Here is a 20,387-nt window from a genome sequence, read left to right as displayed (position 1 = left end):
TAGTCTACCTCTCAGAATATGATTTAAACTATGCAATATAGGTATAAACATCCATGCCACTATGTAGCTTGGCAATACTTCTGTGACTACATTTTGCACTCTCAAGTCCTGTAAGGATGATGCACTGTGATGCCCAGGCAAGATTCCTACTTAACTGGAATTAGAGACACTACACAGCAAATCACTCATACCATGTTTTTCCCAGTTCTGTCAGCCAAGTTGGGATGTTTCCTGTCATAATTACCAAAGGATCCTGAAGCTGCCTGTTTGCTTTTGCTGTCAGTTTACTGTTGATAAACTCCGAGGTTGGAATTATCTCCTTGCAGACTGCATTCTGTGTTAAATAAAAACAATGTATTTCTAGTTAGAGAAATGATGAAAGAAATAGCAAGTCTTTGCTAAAAAAGATTTTTAATGCTTCTAATTTGCTTAGCATGGAAAGTTAAAAAAAAACTTTCAGTGCTCTTTTGTTCATCTAGAGTTTCAGACATAAAAGAAGGACTGAGTAGATGTTTACTACTGACTTCCTTTTCAGGAATACTATTGGTCTTTGAACTTTAAGCACAAAGCATAGCTACTGTGTTCAAAACAGTATGAAGAAAATATGACTGACTGTAAGAATTTGCAGCCTTCATCTTCTCAGAAGTTAGACAAACATGTAGTGGAAGATGGCAGTACTTGCATTATTCTGTCTTCTTGAGGGGCAGTGGAGAGGGGGAAAGGTTATTTAAAATGTTACAGATGGTTTTGTCCTGAATCAAGTATCAAAATGATTTAAAAGTGCTCTACTCACATCATACAAGTAATACCAGTATCGACTGATAGCATGTAAAACTCTCAAAAGAAGAATAACATCTAATGAGGGGTCTTCAAATGTTATGTTTTCAGGCGGAGTAGATATGAGGTAAATTTCCAGTGGATTTAACACCGAAGGGCATACGCCATCTAGCAGGAAAAAACAACATCTTAGCAAAGCAATTCAATTAGAATTTTTCCCAAGATTTAATTATTAGGAGCCTAGGCAGTATTAGTCATGGCATTCACTTAACAGCAACAGTTCAGTTAAACAACTCAGTAAATATCTAACTTTTAGTATTAATATACAGCTAAATATATATGCTTACTATTTTTATACTATGCCTGCTTTAAAAGAAACACTATAGTGGCAGTAAACATTGGGGAAGTTCTGAGGGACTGACAGGAAATCTAACATATAGCAAGGCACCACACTCACCATGCCACAATTCATCATGTTTTTTAGAATTCCTAGGGGAGGTTTTTGTGGGAGCAGTTTGTGCTCTTCCTCTTTTACCCCCAACACAGTCCTTATTCCCATCTTCATCCTCTCGCACAGGCTTGTACCTAAAAAGCAAACAAAAGTTAGAAATATGTTTTGAAATGCTAACTTACAGGGAAACAAAAGCACTTTTAAAGGTGTTAGTTCTCAGATTTCCAGAACTTTATTTGAATGACAGCTAAAAGCAGAAAGACAAGAACACTGCACTGAGATATGATCCAGCCTCTGAAGCAAAGTATTTTACAGGGGAGAAAAAACAGGGACCCTTTGGCTCCATGAACTGGAAGAAGAGAAGGTGAATGTATAAACAAAACCCCAAAGTGACTGAGGTTAGAGAGTTGGTGTAGGTTAGGTTTTGGCATTTTTTGGTTGTTGTTTTATGGGTTTTTATCTGCTTGCTTTTTTCTTTAGCATTTGAATGTTAAAAAGAAAGAGACTGCTGAATATTAAGATGTTCAGCACAGTTATATGTCAATGTTTCTTGCAAAGTATGGCCACAGAAAACATTCATTTTCACAGCAATCAACTGGGAAAATTAGTATGAAGTCAACCATTAGTTGTATACTGCACATTCTCTACTATTTGTGGTTAATTATCTAACACTAAGAATGGTTCCTCCCTATCTAGCAGGTGTCATTTAAAATTCCCCATTTCTTGTTGACCAGCTTTACTCAGGAGCTAGAAAGAAGGAGCTAGCAATGAATTCTTCCTAAATTTTAAGTATCTCAAGCACATCAGGAAATTGAAAGTTCCACATTTTTCAAAGGGATAAAAAGGAAGACAGACAGCTATATTCTACATTTCTTGATGTATATACATTTATTAAACTGGAGAAGTTATTCCTGGGTTTCTCTAGGTAACGTACCAAATGGTGTGAGTCTTTGTCCAAATCCCAGCTCTTCCTAGTGGGTTACTTTCATCATCTGTAGACTCCCTCTCTTCCTCAGCTTGCAAACTGTACTGCCTGACTGCTTGGTACACAGTCATGTTGTATGGCAGCAAGTGATCTCCAATGTAAAACTGCAATCTATGTCTCACATTCCCTGAATTTAAGAATTGAGCAGCCTGAACAAAACAAAACAACCACACAAGTTAGGAAACTTGCTGCATAGCTTTTCTTCAAGGCCCTCCTCACACTCCCTGTACTCCCAGAGCAAAAGCTTACCAAAGATTCATCTATTTCTTCATCTGACCCATCATCATCACTGTCTTCATCATCTTCTCTAACTCTTCCATAGCCTGAGGCAAGAGAAGACATCCTCATTTGCTTTTTTTCGTGAAAAAGATAACAACGCTTTGCTACTCTAAGTGTTATAACTTCTAAAACTTTTAAAACAATTCTAAAATGTATCAGTTAAAAACAGTAAGATTCAAACTGCCAGAACAAATTTCAGTATCAACACCTGGCATCAAGACTGCCAAGCTACAGCCAGTGTGACAGTAAAGCAGTAATACTTCTGTTAGTATTCTGACTGAACTGTTTACTACAGGAAACAGTTTGTCCCAGAAAAGGAAGATTCTCTACAGCTTTAATCTCCTCCCTTGTGAGCAAGGCATCTTCATAGGTACCTTCCATTTGTCTTCAGCATAATCCTCACAGGTTTTTACAGACTGTACACTGACAGCAGGACTATTCCAAAAAGGAAAATGCAAGTGACTGTGTAATAAATAAATACCTCGAACTACAAGGTATCTTTCAATGGCTTGTACCAAAGCCAGAGGATCAATCTTCACAGGTCCACCTTTCCACTGTTTCACATTAGCACAGTCAGGATGTCTTTGCAGTTGGCATTTTAATTGATGCGTATTGAAGAATTTTAAAGCTTGGGATCCTCTGTTAAGAGAAAAACTCAAAATAATTTGTGAAAAAAAGTTGCTACACAAAGAATCTAATAACCACAATTGCATTAAAATGCAGTAAAATAGGCTTATACATGCATTTACAATTTTACTTCTTCAGAGTATTATTTGCCAGACTGTTTCTCTAAAAATATGCTAACATGGTTTGGATAAAAATTTTTCTTCTACAAGAACACCAGAATCCAAGTTGAACAAAATCTGGAAGAAAGATTCTCATGAATTAAGAGAAAGCCCAGCCTGAGGTCTGATTACAATATGGCCTATACTGACCATCTCTGAAATCTGAAGTAGTTCAGTGGTCAGCTGATGGCACAGATTTAAAGCTGTGCTTATGTGCAGTGCCACAAGGGTCAGAAACAGGCATTGAAAATGCAAGTATTCACTTAAACAGATTCTTTTCAATAAGAGCCCAAAGAGAAAACCTGAAAGCTCCTCTGTTTTTTTTCTTGCCAAGAATAGTTTATATATACATTCCACCTCACCAAACTATCAATACTCAAGCTAGCTGGTTTTATACAACAAGCCTCTTATCTTGGGCTGCTTCTATTTCCAGGTGCTAGTAAAAGACTACCAAAACTTAATGCTTCAAAATCCTCATTGACATAATCCACAGAAAAACTTGCAGTCAAACAATGCTACAGCACTCTGGCTTCTTGTGTTTCATTTTCTACCAAAAAGAACAGCAGGATTTTGCTTCTATGATTCGCAGCTTTTTAATTTTAGTAGTTATCCCACTTTTTACAAAAATAATACACATAAGGAAGCATTCTGAGATTACAGAGCACATACTATTTGCAAAAGCCAGTATTGAGACACTAATTTCTTCTAATAAGAAATCTGTGTACTGCATTAATTCCCACTGATTTTAAGTTTCACAAAAAACAAGTACTGAATTTTAATGTTAGATTAATGCTATAGTGTGAGGTATAGAAAAGAAATTGTAGAAACAGGTCTTTATTCCCTCAGATTTGTTACTTAAAACACAACTACAAAGCTGGATTCCAAATTTATTTTGTATCTTCAGACTCAGGGTAGGCCTACAGCTATTTTAAACTCTATTCACAGCCAAGACTTATCACTTAATCCACTATCATCCTAGAGAACAGAACTTAGATGAATAACAAAGTTGAGCACTGTAATACACTCTCTGCAATTTAATTACTCTCATTAAAATACATCAGTGTCCAAGCAATGGATTGTTTCTTTCTAGTGCTTGTTACGTGGGGACAAGGAAGACATTTGGATTTTTAAAGGGTAAATTTAGAGATTGCATTTAAACTTTATCTATCACCCCCAATTTAAGTGAGAGAAGTTTCAAGATGGTGAGCAAACATTTAGTAAAATATTCCATCTTCCACTAACTAAAAAAAAACCCTACTGTGTCATTGGTTCTTTCTTTAAGAGAGTCAGACGTTTTCATTACCTCCTCTTGTAATTGTACTTCTACTTGCACATGTCCTTTTAGTGCTGTTTAGAAAACAAAAGCTTCCAACAAAACTGTTACCTGAGCATTAATCCTTACCTGCTCCCTGTTCCATTTCCACTGGGGAAGTCATGCACTTTAACAGGAAACTGTTCCATCTGACTGAGGCAGTTGTTCATTTTATGGACTAATGCCAACAAAGGTGCATTTTCTAATGGCTCTAATCTTCCAAGGGGCTCTTCTCCAGGAAGCTGAAATATAGTCCAGTCTTTAGTTACCTGCTTAAATTAAAACATCCTAAACAATTTATACCATAAATTAAGAATCTCTGCTCTCACTGAAAGTAGCAGCAGTATCAGGATGACGAAATGACACAAGTTTACCAAAGACCTGTTTCAAAGAATGTACTCTTCTCTCCTGGTTTCAACTGAATAGCCCAACAGATTTTAAGTATTCAACCTTAACCATGAACAACAAGCTTTTTGGAAGTTTTAGTTATCTGCTTTCCTCTCTTCCACTTTAAATTTCTTCCTTTAAAAACATTCGTTTCTTGCAGCATTTAGTCCTAAGTGATAATATTACTATCCAAACTCTTTCCATATCAACTTCTTAAAAGGCAGAAAAAACTTTTAAGTTGTTCAAGACTTAGACATTTGGCCATCTTTGCATTTTTTCCACTGCTATGTGGAACTTTCTGTAATTACAGGTTGTTCAAAACAGTTCATGACCTATAAAGACACTGAACAATGTGAAAGTTGCAGTGTTATACAACTTAGACATAAACAAAACATTCTTTCTGTATTCCACCTTTAAGATAAGGTAAACACAAAACCTCTCAGATGGTTTTTTTGAGAAAAAAAACTGAGAGAAAGACAACTAAGAATGCAAAAAAAAATAAACAAGAAAACTTACTGGAGAAGAAAAAAATACATGAAGAAATCTTTTCAATCTGATATCCCTGCTAACAGCATCTTTTTCACTTTTAGATGTCAAATAGAGCAGCAGTTGTTTAACAAACCCACTATGCTGGATTTCAAATGAGGAGACGTCAGATTCCGAGACAATGCTACGGATTTCTACAAGGCACTCTGTTCCACCATCCACCTGAAAAATATCAAGAGTGTTTTACTACCCAGGTATTACAGGCTTAAGAAATGCTAGCTTTCTTTCTACTACATGGAACAGCTCTAAAGGGTGGGGGGAAAAAAAGAAAGTCTGGAATGTATAGTAACTCAATATAAGCAGCAACACAGGGCAAATAATCTGAGGATAAGCATGTCTCTGTTCAAGGGGTAACATTACTGGCAACATCTACATTTTCTCTACTTGGAGAGAAATAAAAGGTGCCATTTCCATCTTATGCAAGGTAAAGATAAGCTCCAAGCAGGGGTGCCTTTCTGCTTGGAACTAACAAAACCCTAACAACTCAGATTGCTGTATGTTTTACGTGACATCTGTGTGCGAGAGGAGGTGGGAAAGTTTTGTATTTTAACGATTGCTCAGATCAAAGCACAGAACACAGCTCAGCTCTTCTGCTGGTTTAGAAGTTGCATGTTTGGACCACCCATCAAGGACCACAACTGTCTGAAAAGCAAGGCTGAAGTTCTTGACATGCAACCACATTCACCCCAATCTGCATTTCTTCTATAATTTTAACAAAATGCTGCTCCCCTCTCCTTCTCCCCCCAGTCTCAAAGTTCTTACTACAAACAATATTGTTCTTTAAGAATAAAACTGATCCCTGACACTTAACTGTAGAACTTTTCAATGTGAAATGCTATGCAAGTGACACATTGCTAGGACTGGTCTTTTATCATAAAAGTGGTGTGTGTCACAGTGTACACACTCAATCTGAAAAATTACTCCAAGTCATAATGACTCATAAATCAAGGCAAGAAATTACTGCCCCCCACTATAAGTAAGTTTGCCACTTCTAACCTGGAGGTTGAGTTGTTCAGTTGCAGTGCAAAGTCTCTGTAATACATTTAGTGCAGGATTGCTTCCATCCATGTTTTCAGAACTAAAGTAATGTTCTACAAATTTATGGGCTTGCTCCTTAATCCAGCCCTTAATTTTTTCTCTGTAAAGAAGCACACAAAAGGCAATCAGCCACACTTAGCATCTGCATACATCAATATTACAAATATATACAGCCTGAGTATAATTTTCTCCATGTTAAACAGCAGTCACAGAAAACCCTTTGCTTTTTCTCCAACACTGTCAAATACTTTTCTCTACAGATCACTTCTTGCATTTTTTTTCCTCAGTTCTCCAATTTTTCCCCACCATGCAACTTTAAACTATTCAGATGTTATTTTCTCTACCTTAATTTCTTGATTCTTTTCCCAGAACTTTTTAAGTGCAGTTAAGCTCCAACTTCTTTGTAGCTGCTACCTTATCACCTGATCATAGTCAACCCCACGTTACAAGTACTGTGATTTTTTTTGTGTGTGTACCTGTTATTAGAAATGGTATCCTTGGAAGCAGCCCTTGCAAGACCACTTACTCCTGCTGTTCGTGCTGGTTCAATATTATTACTGTTGGACTGTGTGCTTAATCTTCCCCATGTTTTAGGATTCAAACTTGCCAAGAAAGATGATTTAGGAGACTGCGTAGTTGTAGGGCTTTTAGCTGGAGGAAGTAAAGACAAAATATAAGAGAATCAGAAGGTTTATCACAGCTAGCTCTTTCTGCAGTTTATAAGCTTACTTTAAAAGCAGATAAGAGTATCATATATTCAGAATTATTTACCTTGATTGTCTACTTTGTCATCATCTCTTGGGGGGGAGTATTTTGGTCTCCTTGGCCCTCGTTTTGGCAGTCTTTTTCTCTTTAGAACATCACTCAGTCGTCTGTCCAAATTTAAAAATAAAGTTACTTATTTCCACCCACAAAGACATACTCATGCACACATCCCTCTCTCAGTTTAAGATGCATCTGCCAACTACTTCCTTGAGAATTAAAGAACAGGTCCCATCCCGTAACAAGGATATTCACTACCTTCATCCAGAAAGAAAGTTTTGCTGGCTGTCATCTTTCTATTATGAGCAGCCAAATACAGCCATAAGTGACAGTGAACAGAGGTTTCTCGTGATTTTCAAGCTTTAATTTGTGTAACCGTTTATTCATCCATTTATTTGAATATGCTTAAAATGAAAAAAAAATTCCACAAATCTCTATGGAATAAATACTAACCAACATTGACATGCCTCCCATACAAAGGCACAGAAAACACTTCTTTTCAGAATTTATGGCATTTCTATTCATCAATCACTACACTTCACAAGTTCGCATATTTCAATTCCTGTTTAAAGTGACAAATATTTGACCTTTAAAATAAAAGCAAACTAGTAATTTATTCCTACACTGTATTTTAATTCTACAAGTGTTCTAAATTACTGCCTTTCAACAAAACTTAAGGACAATTTATTTTTTCTTCAGTCTCCAGCAGAAAGGAACTATGCCCCATAGCTCTCAAAGAATCACTGTCCTCCACAGTTAGACGAGACTACAAGCTGCTGTTCTTGACAGTCTCCCAAAACAGAAAATTATTTAATATAATTATCACCTAACTATCAGGTCACTGCTTTTTTCCCTTCTTTTAAACATTTAATATAAAATGAATCAAAACTACCCACTGAAAAATTCAACACCACTTCAAATTAATTCTTTAGAGGAAAATACCACAGCGAAATGCAGATGACAATGTGGGCAGCCCATGTTACCCTAGACTTTTTTTAAAAAAAATAAGGTAAGAAAAACCCAAAACCCTACAAGAAAGACCCAAAGCCAGAATGTAGATTACTCTTCAGGAAGTGCACTTACCCCTGTGGGCTCAGATCCAAGGAATCCTCCCGGCTGTGCTGCAAGCTGGGAGAGCCCAAATCTGCAGCTGCGTTGCTGGCAGCAGTGGCTGTCCCAGTACTTATGGTTGTAGTGGTTCCCAGGGTTCCTGATCCATTAGTGCATACTTTTGGGGGGCTTGTTAGCAAAGCCTCAGACTCTGCCAAGTTTTTCACTTGGTGCATCACCCCTTAGAAAAAGAAGAGACCTTTGTTTGGTGGGTTGGTCTGGGGTAGGGGGAGAGGAGGGGGTGGTAAAGATGTGGTCATAGGAACAAGGGTGTTTGAAAATGTAGAACTGAGTGTTACTTGAACCTCTGCTTTGACTGTGACTATTTGCTCACCCCACCCATCAATACTAAGCTTGAAAAGCAGTTCAATCTTTTCTTCAAAAAGTTAACCTACATAGTTTAAAAACAGAAAATTAGAGCAGTAAGAACCATAGCTAAAGGAACCTCAAATGCAAAGACTAGTACAAAGACTTCCTGCCAAAGATTGATCAATTTTCTCCACTAAAACTTCCCATGAAATTTTAGTGAGCCATCTTCAGCCTCAGTGAGTTCACTAGTATCCAGTAAGCCTCTACAAACTTGCTTCAGATTCTGAAAACATAAGCTTGTTTCCTCCAGAGCCTGGGCTAGCTCCTCCCTAGAAGTATGAAGTATCTTGCACAGGTCTGCCATTATTAGTAAAGAACAATATTCAATTTTTAGAGCTTGGGAAACAGCAGACACACATTTTAATACTACATAAAGAAGTGAAGAGAAAAAAAAAGAAACCACCATTTACCTTCTCTTCTGAAGTAAACACTAAAAATGTCAGGTAACTTTTGCATTAAAATCTCTGCCATCTGCAGGGCTCCAACTACTATCTTAAGGTCTTGACTCGACAGCATGGAGGCAATATGACTAAAACAGATAATTAATTAGAATTAGCTTTGTGGGTTTTGGCTGAGTTTTTCTTTTTAAATCAAGTCAGTTCATCTTGCATACACAGCACTGGAGACTGAAAGAAAACAAATTTCATAGTGCTTTTATAAAAGCTATCAATAAAAGGACTGAAACAGTTATCTTCCTACCTATTTCACTTTTACCAAGTTTTAACATGGCATAAAGGAGACAAGTCTTTTATAAACACAGTGTTCTGGAACTCGGTACTGTCTCTGAAAAATTATTTGGTGTATTTTCAGTTGCATACGCAGATCCCCAACTTTTTATGTAATGTGTAGGAGAGGTTTCATGAATAAAACTTACAATGTGAAGAGTAACAGACACTAATGGCATTCAATTGGTATTACCTGAAAAGTTATCTTGCCCTCAGAATTTCATAGGCAAGTCTTAGAAATCAAAAAACCAATAAAGGGTAATATTTGACACTTCTAGTACACACAGCCAGAGGCCATCCAAGTTTCTAGTAAGAATGTCTAGCATTGGCAACTACTGCAAAATCTATAATGCAAAAAAAATCTTGCAGAGCTGGCAGCCTCAGCTTCTGGAAAATAAGTAAGACTCAAAGTACCATTTTTCCCTGAAAAAGATGATTCAAAAAAAGTAATCACAAGTTTGAGATGTAAGCTCAAAATTAGTTTCATTTGCAGCAGTTAGGAAACCCACCTTGAAACAGCATGGTTTTTCAGCACATCCTTCAAGAGTTCAGCATCAGCAAAATAAATTATCCTAAGAATTGCTCTAAGGCACTTGTGTCTAACAGCAGGTCCAGCTGAAGAGCTATATACTTCATAAAGAACACCAAACAGTGTTTTGATAAAGGATTTTGCCAATTCTGGGTCCTCTTTCATTAATTGTGCTCGAGCATCATCCTTCTTCAATTCCGAATGTCCACCTGTGAGAAAGTGCACAAGGAATCACTGGACAGACCTTTGCATCTCTGCTCTGACCATCACTTTCTTTTGTTAAAATTGATTCAATTTAGCTCTCAAACTGAGAAAATAAAATTCAAGAACCAGAAGTCAAAGTGAGTAAGAAGGTACAAAACCTCTTCTTTCAAGGAGTTGAATCTTTTTTTCCTCAGTTTTCTTATGTATTTCTGTGTAACAGTAAGAAGCCCTCACAGAGTCTTCCTTAAATAAAGGAGCTGTATGAAGAGAACCGTTTCAGAAATCCCATGCCAGGAACACCCCCAGCTCCCAGGAGGAGCTTACACATTAAAAAGCACACATGCCAATAGTACGAGCTTTGTTATGACATTTTCTACATTCATGTAAATCAGAATAGTTTGATGTTCCACAGAAGCCATAAGAAATTTATTAGTTAAGTAAATGGCTGCACAGCCCAGCATATATTAGCCACAGCTAGAGAGCCCAGGTGTTTCCTGAGCTGTACTTACTAGTGTTTGTACTGGCTAAAGGGTTTGGTTTTCGCTGAATGGCACGAGCTGTTCCAGTATCCTCATTTATTTGCTGCATAGAGTTAAAATCAATAGTATAGACACGCCCCAGCGTAGACAGGCTTATCTCATCCTCACCAACCTGATGAGCAGCCTAAAATCAAGGAAGAATTTAAAGTTAAGAAATCTCTTATAAACAGAAAACTATATGAAAGGTGAGGAGAGAGGTAACAGCAGAAAAAACAGTGACAGAAATTCAGTAAGAACAGCAAGTAAGTGATTAGGTATGGCTGAACACCAAAATAGTGCACTATTACAGCAGGATGTTTGAGGAAACTTGTGTTTCTTACTCAGAAAGATCAAGAGTGATATTTTTAAAGAGAGAGAAAGCACTCAATTCCCTATACAACCGCACGCAGATTTGAAAAGCATCACCACACAAGTGTGTGGAATTACTACCTCTATTATTCGACTATCAATCCTGTTATAGGGATGCCAGAGACCCCTGTCATCTCGCCATTGCCATATTGCACCATCTGTATTTTGTGCATTTCCTTTCTTTAGCATAGTATCAACAGCAAAGATTCCCTCTTTTGGCAGGCAAGGCATCAGTTCACTGTAAAGAACATTAAAACAGTATTTTACCAGAAGTATACAATCAAGTCCATCTAAGCTGAAAACTGTTTGCTTTATTTTAGTGAAGTTAAGGATTTTAACATACCAACCACACCCAAAACCTAGGACTGCAAGACTTACCAGATAAGAGAAGTAAGTTCATAAAGTTCTTGAGGACTTCGTGGAACAAGGTCAATTTGTTCTTGACAACTCCCATTTGAGGCTCCACAAAGGAGGAAGTGAAGCGTTTCTGCAATATCTATAAAAAATTATTATTCATGGGACTGCCTCTATCAGATATGGATTCTGTTTTCTGTTGGACACCACACAGAAGAGATAGTTACTGCCCAAAGCAAACAGAGAGTGGACTACAGGACAAAAGTGTTTCTTTGAACACTAAGAAATGCATTCGTTCTCAGGTCTAGGGTTTGTAGCTTTTTTGGGTTTGTGTTTCTTTCCTTTAAGGGACAATTAGGGGAGAAATACCATTCAATATACAAGACACAGAACAAAACAGGGAAAGATACAAGGCAGTTGAAAGGGTTAGTCAAAATTTGTGAGATGGAACAAAGAAAACAAGTGACAACTAAAACAGCTCTACAGCAGCTACTTTTGTTAATGTTTTCCCCTAAAAGAAGTACCTAAAGCACATCATTCCCCCACACGGTCACAACTAAGAAAAGAATTATTCAGCTTGTGTTAGAATGAGAATAGTTTGTGCAGCTAATACAGACTCAAAATTAAGCGAGCACTGCTGTGACAACAGCTAGGAAAAAGGAAAAAAACCCCTCTGGATAAAAGCTTTCAACAAGTTTATATCAACTTTTTATCCCAGGGGAAACACAGTAAGAGAGAGAAATTGAAAGAACAGAATACTTATATGATCAAGTGCCTAGAGGTCCATACTCACTGTAGCATGAACATGAACAGCCCCCCTAGAACATGGAAGAGTAAGAACTCACTTTGCTTCATAAGCTGGACTGCAAGCGTGGGGCAGTTGGAGCACATCAGGGAGAACATGCGCACCACCATGATGAACATTCCTGAGCTCAGGATAGGAGGTGTCACGACCAAGAGCTGCTGGATATTTGTTAACAAGTCCTTGGAAGCAACCTGCTGCAGCAAGTTCTTCAAGGAGGGAACAACAAAATGGGAAACATTAGTCCTTGAAAGGTGAGCCCTCAAGAGAAACAGGGTGGGTTGAGAAGAAAGCAGAAATGCACCTCCATCCACACCCTTACCTCTTCATGCTGGAAGTTGTCCACTAGCCGTGCAAAACACAGACAAGTGCTTTCAACAGACTTTTTGTCCTGTTATAAGAAAGGTTTTTTTAAATTGAAATATTTTAACTTGCATTAGAACATGCTGCCATTTTGAGGCATTCATAAAATTTCTCCAGTAGGGCCAGTCTAATCACATTTTACAGAACATTACAGGTCTCACTTTTAAACTCACTGACAGCCTAAACTGATCTCCTGATACAGCTGTGCTTCCTACAAATTCCCTGGGAAACACCCTCCCTTGCAACACAAACACCTTTAGGGACCTTTAGAGATTAATAAATTGATCTCTAATAGTCCTTCTGGGTTCTGAAAGGAGGAAACAATAGGGAAAAACTGAAGTAACAGAAATTATAGATAATAAGCAGGAGTGAATGCTACTATTCTACAGACTACATGAAGCCTGATTTTGATCTAATGCAGCACAGACAACACAGCAAATTCAAAGACACAAGTTTAGACTGCCCTGAAAATAGCTCTGGTTAAAAGTTCAATAAAATGCTAAAAACAGTTCTCCTGAACTTAAAAAACACTAACTGTAAGGGTAGCTGAGCACTGGAAGAGGTTAGCCTGAGAGAGATTAAGTCTCCATCCTTGGAGATACTTAAAAACAGGAAAAAAAAAAAATCACCTGGACATGCTCCTGGGCAATCTGCTCTAGCTCAACTTGCAGGGGAACTAGGACTAGGTAACAGGGCTCTCTTCCAACATCAACTATTCTGTTAAGAGCTAACTCAAGACTCTTTTCCAGAAAATTTCCACTTCAAAATTTCTTGAAATCTTACTTTGGTGGGTTGTAGCTTCTCTTCAGAGATCAGGATCAGTACTTGTCCCTACTACTGGTGAGAATGGTGCTTCCTGTTTCTAGAGTACAATCTAAAGCTGTCATTTGGCTTCTTAGAAGCTGCCTCAAAGATTCAAGCAGTCTTTCAGCAAGATGATGTAGGCAAAATTAAGAACAGCACAAGAATACATAAAACCATTACCTGGAAGCTTCCAGTATTTGCATTTGTTAACAAACAAAGTATTTCTCCTTTTTTCATGTCTTTAACAGGGATCTGCCAACCAAGCAGATCACCAAAAATCTCTTTTGGTGCACCAGTTATTCTAAGTGCTCATTTACAAACACAGCAGTACTGCAGGATATGTAGCCCTTAGGAACCCCTTGATTTCAGATTCATCCCTTCAAACTACTGTACAAAAGCAGGAACTTTTTAAAAATGCCATAAAGTCCCCCAAAAAGTTACAGCACAAAAAGCCCACAAAAACTGAAACAAAGGGTGTTCTGATTTAAAGTGGGGAAAGAACCTTGTAACCCATCTGTTAAGAAAAAATAAAACCAGTAAATGCTACTGGACTTCCTCTTACTAATGTCCTTGTTCTTACAAGGACTACAAAATCATTACTCATGCTTTGATTTGAAGTATCTTATTTGTCTTGTTTTATAAAATGTCACATTTACAGAACCACAGAAGGTCCATATGTATATTGGTATGTCACAACCTGACAGTACAGAAACTTGAACTCTATTATCACTTGCAAAGGCAAATAATACACAGCAAAGAAACAGATATCTGGAGACATCTTTAAACTGCTTTCAGATCAAAACCAAGATGTTCCATTTTTTTAACAACTTCTTACCTGATGGGTTAACCTTTGTGTTAGCAGTGGCAAAGAGTCTGCCACAAAGTGAAACTCATCAGGTGTTATACTCTGGCAGCAGTTGGCAGCGATAGCTAGTGCATTCCTTTGTGCATTTATACTGAAGAATTCCAGATACAGCAAACAGTCTGCCAACCCACCCTATAACAAAACAAACAGACATTCTCACTCTCAGTACTGCTGAAGTCACAGAAAGTTGCTTTCTTATTTGATCTTAACAGAAGATCACCAAGATGAAGAGCTAGCAGAGGCAAACCTGCCTTGTTTCGGTTTTACTTACTGCCTGCAGAATGGCTTTACTGTGCCTGCGTGACAACATCTCCAGGGCTGTAAGTGCCTGTTCTGCCACATCAATGCACTGGATAACTTGCAGCTACAAGAAAACAAAAAAGCTGGTATATCAACTAAACAGATTTCAAAAATAATCATCTTGATTAACACTCATACATACAGCCTGTACCGAGACACATATGCTAATGAAGCCAGCTCTGACCAAGCCTGACAGTCTAAGGCTACCGTCAGCCATGGAGCTACTCCAAGGGTTAACAGATCATTTATTTACACATTTTCGATGTTTGTAACACCAATCCAACAAAAAGTTCTCAGTAAAGGAGAGAGCACTTTTCAGTAAGGATGGGAGCAAAGATTAAGCCTGGCTTTAGAAAGCTTATCATGCACTTTATATTATCTTGTGAGCCATGAAAAGAAGCCACTATCTCAATGGCATTTCCTAAAGTTAAAACAAACTATAGAAACACCTCATGCTGTTTTATTACTGTTTTGATTTAATTTTACCTTTTCCAAGAAGACAGGAATTGCATCTACCACTACAGCAGATGATCTGGGAAGTGCTTCCATCATGTATGTTAAGGCCCGACACGCATGATTCATCTATTAAATACACAAATATTTGATTTTAAGTTCAGATAACATTTTAGTATTTCAAAAGCTTCTTAAATATTAGAAACTACTTACAATGTCAAAGTTGTGCTCCATCTGCAGCAGTGTTATCTGTTTAAAAAAAAGTATTGTTTGTTTAAAAAAGTTTATCTAGATGTCATCATAAAAAGCATACAAATCACTACTGTAGCTTTTGACTCAGGACTGTGAATGTTAGTAAGAATTCCAAAAAAAAACCACAGTCTATTCTTGAGCTATTAAAAAATTAATAGGACTATCAAAATTTAGCAAAACATCCTCTCAAAGCCAAATAATAAGACAGATACACACACACACTAAGAGGACAATATAAATAGTGAAGATTTAATTTAATTAAGACATTGAGTGAAATAATATATCCTCCAACAGAAATCTGAGATTAAATCTTTACCAAAGCTGGTACAACACTCTTGACTGGAAATCCTCCTAATGTTTCTTCATTTCCCATAACCAACAGCTGGCACATCTCAATCACTGCCTGTAGTTGCTGACTTTCATCAGTGGCTTGGAGACCTTGTAAAAGCTGTTGAGCTTTAGAACCTAGATATCCAGAAAAAAATTAAGGAAAAAAGGTATTAGAAAGTGCTCAAGGGAACTGTTATGCTATACTTCTGCCAGAGTGGAAGACCAGAGATAGTTTGTTTTCCTCTGTATTTGTAGATTCATTTCCTTTCCCTGTCATAAAAAGGGGGAATAGGGAAGGGAGACAAAACCTCACTCTTGGCTGCTTTTCCAGTGCAGACTGGTCAGCACAGGGAGTCCGCCACACTGCTCAGCACAGCCATCTTGCCAACCTACAGCAGGTGCCAGAACCCAAACCATCCCCCCTTTGTACAGCAAAGGACTTTGCAACACCCCCCCAGTTAATACAGCACATGGAGCACCCATGACACCCCATACTCTTCTTGGCATGCAGTGTAACAGGCTGCCTCTGGCTCTCCTGGGAAGCCAGACTTGGACTGGAAGGTGCACATCTCATCCAGCTGCCTAGCGCAGACCTGGTGCAACAAGTCTAAGGACCCACACTCTTCACTGACATAACGTCTGAATGAAATCCATTCTGTCCGAAACCGAAGATGCTTTTGAAACTAAAACCAACATAACTTAGAACTGACATCTACTAATTGTTTTAAAGCTAGCTTAAGCATTTGTTTAAAGCTAGCAAAAACCCCAAGAGGGTTGGAGAGGTCTTTGTTAAGCAGCCCATCATGCAAAAGAAAAAGATAAGGAAGGGGTGAAAAGGCAAGAACCCTCCCTTCCCCACCTAGAAGGGAACATTAGGATGCCCCAAAAAAGAAAAGCAAAGAAATACAGCTAAGGCAAATTTTTCTTCCTTAAAGGAAGACAAGCAAATTAGAATTGTTGACAAGTGCTCTAGCACTATCATGACATACAAGTCTCCAACATGTAAAATACTATATTAAACTACGAAGCTAATACAAATATTAGATTTACTACTGGCTGAATTCTACTAGTCTGGAAGTGGAAAGAATTAAGTCAAATTAGACAAACTTTGCTTACTAGCTCCACTTCCAATTGTCCTGTGGAAGAGCTGCGACATCCGAGGACCAAGAGGGCCAAACAGGTGAGGAGGAAGACCCCTAGCCTCTAATAGAGCTAAAAGCAAACAGAGGATAACAGCCATTGTCAAAGCTTCTATGTATATTTTTAAAAGTTTAAATTCCGTGATGTTATCATTTAAGACTACAAGAATGCTGATACTTAAAGAGTTAGGATTAGATGATTGCAGCTACCTCGATTTTGAAAAAACACCAAAAAGATGACCTTAAAGGAACAAGTAACTAATTTGTGTTTGTGTCAGAGCAGTAAGGTCCTTTACAAAGTTACCCACTGAGTTTGCATCGCTGTGTATTTTACAAAAGTAGTGTCATCTATTAAACTGTTATAAGCCTAGAGCCAGAGCAGCAGATACACCAGGCTGTAATTTCAAATCTGAACTCAATCTACACAGAATAGGTATGTTTTCAGGACCTGCGAGCACTACTACTCTGAAAAAAAGGGCACTGAAAAACAGGTTCAACAGCTTTATTTGCTGATGAGCAGGAGAGTGAAGAACTCTGGTAAGTATCAGCGGGTTTCTTTTTTGATTGATTTTCAACACTTTACAGTCCTGTTACTTAAGCTAAACTAAGTGGGTGATTCTGATTTTTACTGTAGCAACCACAACTACTGCTGATCAATAAAATAATTAATAGTGAAAACCAATTTAGCCCAATATTTCTAATGCCTACCTATACTTACTGAGAACTATAAGCAAGTGAACTGATACTGACAGCACTCCCACATTAAATATCCAGATTAGCAAAAATCTGTCATTTGCAAGGGAGATCACCATCTCAGGACTCCCTGCAATGCAGTAACCAAACCATTAGACCAGTTGCAGGACATGCATACTGAGTTTAAACCTGTCATATTCTCTGCTTTTGAGAGACCAGACTCTTTAGCCCAAGCACAAAAGCAAGCATTTTCAGAACATTCAGACTTTTTTTGGTCAAAGCTTACAGCAGCATGGGTATCAATGACAAGGACAAAAAAAAAAGTTATCCAGAAGCAGGCAGAGTACAGTAGGCCTAACCTACCCTCTAAACTTAAAACATGCTTGCAAAGAAGATTTTCATATTTGAGCTTACACACTTAATAGGACTGATTTTTTAGTTCTCTCCCCCCCACTTCCTCTTACAAAATCATCAGTAGTAGGGTATTACACACCATTTAAATGAATAAAGACACTATCCCCCCCCTCCAGACATCCTTGCATCTTTTGTGAATCATGGCTTGTAAACCTCTACTTCAGAAATACTGTGAGTAGAAACACATTCACAGACAGTGAAACAAAATACAGCCTCTTCCCATTTGAATATCATACGGAATTTGTGCAGGTATGGTTATTTACAAGCTAACAACCAAAAAAGTAAATTAGTGACAACTTTTATACCTTGTAGTCTTCCCATCTCAGAATCATCTGACTCACTTTCTCCAGAAGTTGTCATACCTACAGCTCCAGCAACAGAACTAGAAGCTAAAGAAACAATAAGAGATTAATACAAGTTTCAGTGTCTTTAAAGCCACAAAACTCACATCCAAAAAAGGCTCCACCATCAAAAGCACACTCTGCATTTAGTGCTGCCACCAGCAAACTCCTGTAAAACTTCCAATTGAAAACAGAGCAGTCTAGAGGACTAGTACTTTCCAAAAGCTGAAGAGAATGGCTTTATTATCAACACAAGGATAATGTAACGAAACCAAAACCAGTTAAGTCCGTAAAATTAAGTTTCAGACAGGTTTACCTGTATCCTTAATAAAGGTATACCTTTCTTAATTGAGTATTATGCTATGCTTAGTTTCCATTACTACTTTTGGTACTGATGTAGCCACCTTTAAGCACAGAATGTTGAGTATTTTCTACCTTTCAGCATAATTACTGCATAGTTCCTTTGAACTCACTAATTAGGACCAGATGATAAAATTATCATCTAACAGAACTGTGCAAGTAACAGTATTCAACTGGTCACAAATTTCTCCAGTACACACATGGTTGCAGTTTCAACAGAAAAGCTGTAGAATATTTGAGTAGTTTCAATGGCGCTTTCACAGGCAATGCATGTCTTCTTTATTCTGAACAGTTTTATGTCTTTTCAGTTGATAGCATTTATGTAGCATCAGCTGAAGTTACTTTTTTTAAAAGAAGCAGAAGCTTAAAAGCTAACAACTGGATTACTGGATATAGTTTGTACACTACAAAAAAGCATAACTGAAACATGTACCAAACAGCCAATAAAATCATACTTGAATGTAAGGATCTCTGACTCAAAAACCTTCCAGCATTATTTACCAGCTTAAACAATTACTCTTCAGAACTTAATCCATTTAACTATTTTTAAATGCAAAATTTTATACTAGCAACTATACTAAAAATTCTTCAGCTGAAATTCCTTTTTACCTGCAGCTCCCTGGGGAGGCTCATCTGTCCGTGCAGCTGAAGAGTTAACTCCATCCTGGTTGTTGTCAGGATCAGCCATCTTCTCCTGTCGGCGAGCTTCAGCTGCTCCTCTTTTGCCCAGGCCAGAGCCTCGCCGACTAAAGGTTCAAAAAACAAAGTTTCAGACCTTGTGAACTAAGATAAGAGATTTATTAATGTAAGTCTACTAAAGACTACATAATGTTTATGTACATCACTGCCAGAACATTGCGCAAATGAGCAACTTGTGGAAGAATCAACCTTCATAAAATTATCCAACCTTTCTGTACACTCCCTGCACCATGGCAGTACTAAGGCATTACAGACATTAAACATTTCAAGACTAGGCAGTCTACTAAAATATAACAGAGAAAATGAGCAAGCTTTAAGTGACTGTTAGTTACAAATCACCTACACATTTGAGAAGGCAAATGATTGAGGCCAATGAACATCTTCAGAGGCAGCTCTGAACTACTGAAAGCAAGAAGAGGACTCGGACATTCAACTTGGTTTTCAGAGTCAGAACAAGCTTGAGAGGATGAGTCTATTTAGATTTGCAGTTTTAAACACTACAGTCTTCATCACTACAAATACATCTGCCTTCAAAGTAAACAGTCAAATTCAAATACATACTTGACAACAAAAGACTTCAGAAGTGGTTTTTTAATGGTGTAGAAGAGGGAAAAGAGGATGTGCTAGAAGTACTAAAAAATCTAGGCATAAGAACAAAAATATAGCTCGTTAAGGCTTCCTACATTTAGCCCCACAATATATGCAACTACAAAAGTTTATTGCATCACAGGATACATAAACTCTCCCCTCCCATTTAATCTACCAGCTGTTTAAAATTACTAATTCAGGACTACTTCTCCTCCTACTTCGAAGTACATTAAGTACTTAGATGCAGTTCAGACGAAACTGCTGACAAGCTGAGTCAGCTTAACAGTGCACCCTATTAAAACTGACTCCTGTGTGGTACCATGAAGCCTTGTTTTTCAAAACAATTATCTATTTCACTATTCATGACAGACAGCAGTTCAGCACTACTGTCTGTCTTCTTAAACACCTTTCTAAGGACAGGATTACTTAAGTTTGCAATGCTGGCTTTGGCTGTTTCTCTTCCTCCACCTCCACAGCTGAGGGA

The 20,387-nt window shown here is 37.8% G+C and overlaps 1 protein-coding gene across 8 annotated transcripts in view; it reads right to left on the bottom strand.

The window, feature by feature from the left end:
* Positions 1-20,387, bottom strand: part of TRIP12 (thyroid hormone receptor interactor 12) — a 78,062-nt gene that overhangs the window by 12,488 nt on the left and 45,187 nt on the right. For 5 of the 8 annotated variants that reach the window (XM_050978191.1, XM_050978195.1, XM_050978192.1 and 2 more), the window contains 27 exons: positions 19,226-19,362; positions 18,221-18,304; positions 16,786-16,881; positions 15,656-15,804; positions 15,301-15,336; positions 15,121-15,216; positions 14,606-14,698; positions 14,305-14,466; positions 12,625-12,693; positions 12,346-12,511; positions 11,525-11,642; positions 11,228-11,384; positions 10,769-10,922; positions 10,036-10,264; positions 9,212-9,330; positions 8,406-8,613; positions 7,332-7,432; positions 7,037-7,211; positions 6,519-6,660; positions 5,493-5,684; positions 4,680-4,831; positions 2,974-3,146; positions 2,463-2,536; positions 2,163-2,362; positions 1,235-1,362; positions 794-945; positions 192-334 (listed from right to left, as the gene is read on the bottom strand). In XM_050978191.1, coding sequence (XP_050834148.1) covers positions 192-334; positions 794-945; positions 1,235-1,362; positions 2,163-2,362; positions 2,463-2,536; positions 2,974-3,146; positions 4,680-4,831; positions 5,493-5,684; positions 6,519-6,660; positions 7,037-7,211; positions 7,332-7,432; positions 8,406-8,613; positions 9,212-9,330; positions 10,036-10,264; positions 10,769-10,922; positions 11,228-11,384; positions 11,525-11,642; positions 12,346-12,511; positions 12,625-12,693; positions 14,305-14,466; positions 14,606-14,698; positions 15,121-15,216; positions 15,301-15,336; positions 15,656-15,804; positions 16,786-16,881; positions 18,221-18,304; positions 19,226-19,362 — 3,705 coding nt within the window. The remainder of the gene's footprint in view (positions 1-191; positions 335-793; positions 946-1,234; positions 1,363-2,162; positions 2,363-2,462; positions 2,537-2,973; positions 3,147-4,679; positions 4,832-5,492; positions 5,685-6,518; positions 6,661-7,036; positions 7,212-7,331; positions 7,433-8,405; positions 8,614-9,211; positions 9,331-10,035; positions 10,265-10,768; positions 10,923-11,227; positions 11,385-11,524; positions 11,643-12,345; positions 12,512-12,624; positions 12,694-14,304; positions 14,467-14,605; positions 14,699-15,120; positions 15,217-15,300; positions 15,337-15,655; positions 15,805-16,785; positions 16,882-18,220; positions 18,305-19,225; positions 19,363-20,387) is intronic. The other 3 variants (XM_050978193.1, XM_050978197.1, XM_050978194.1) reach the window with 2 other exon arrangements.

Source organism: Serinus canaria, chromosome 9 (assembly GCF_022539315.1).
Source record: "Serinus canaria isolate serCan28SL12 chromosome 9, serCan2020, whole genome shotgun sequence".
Lineage (NCBI taxonomy): Eukaryota > Metazoa > Chordata > Aves > Passeriformes > Fringillidae > Serinus > Serinus canaria.
This window is presented reverse-complemented; position numbering and strand designations above follow the sequence as displayed.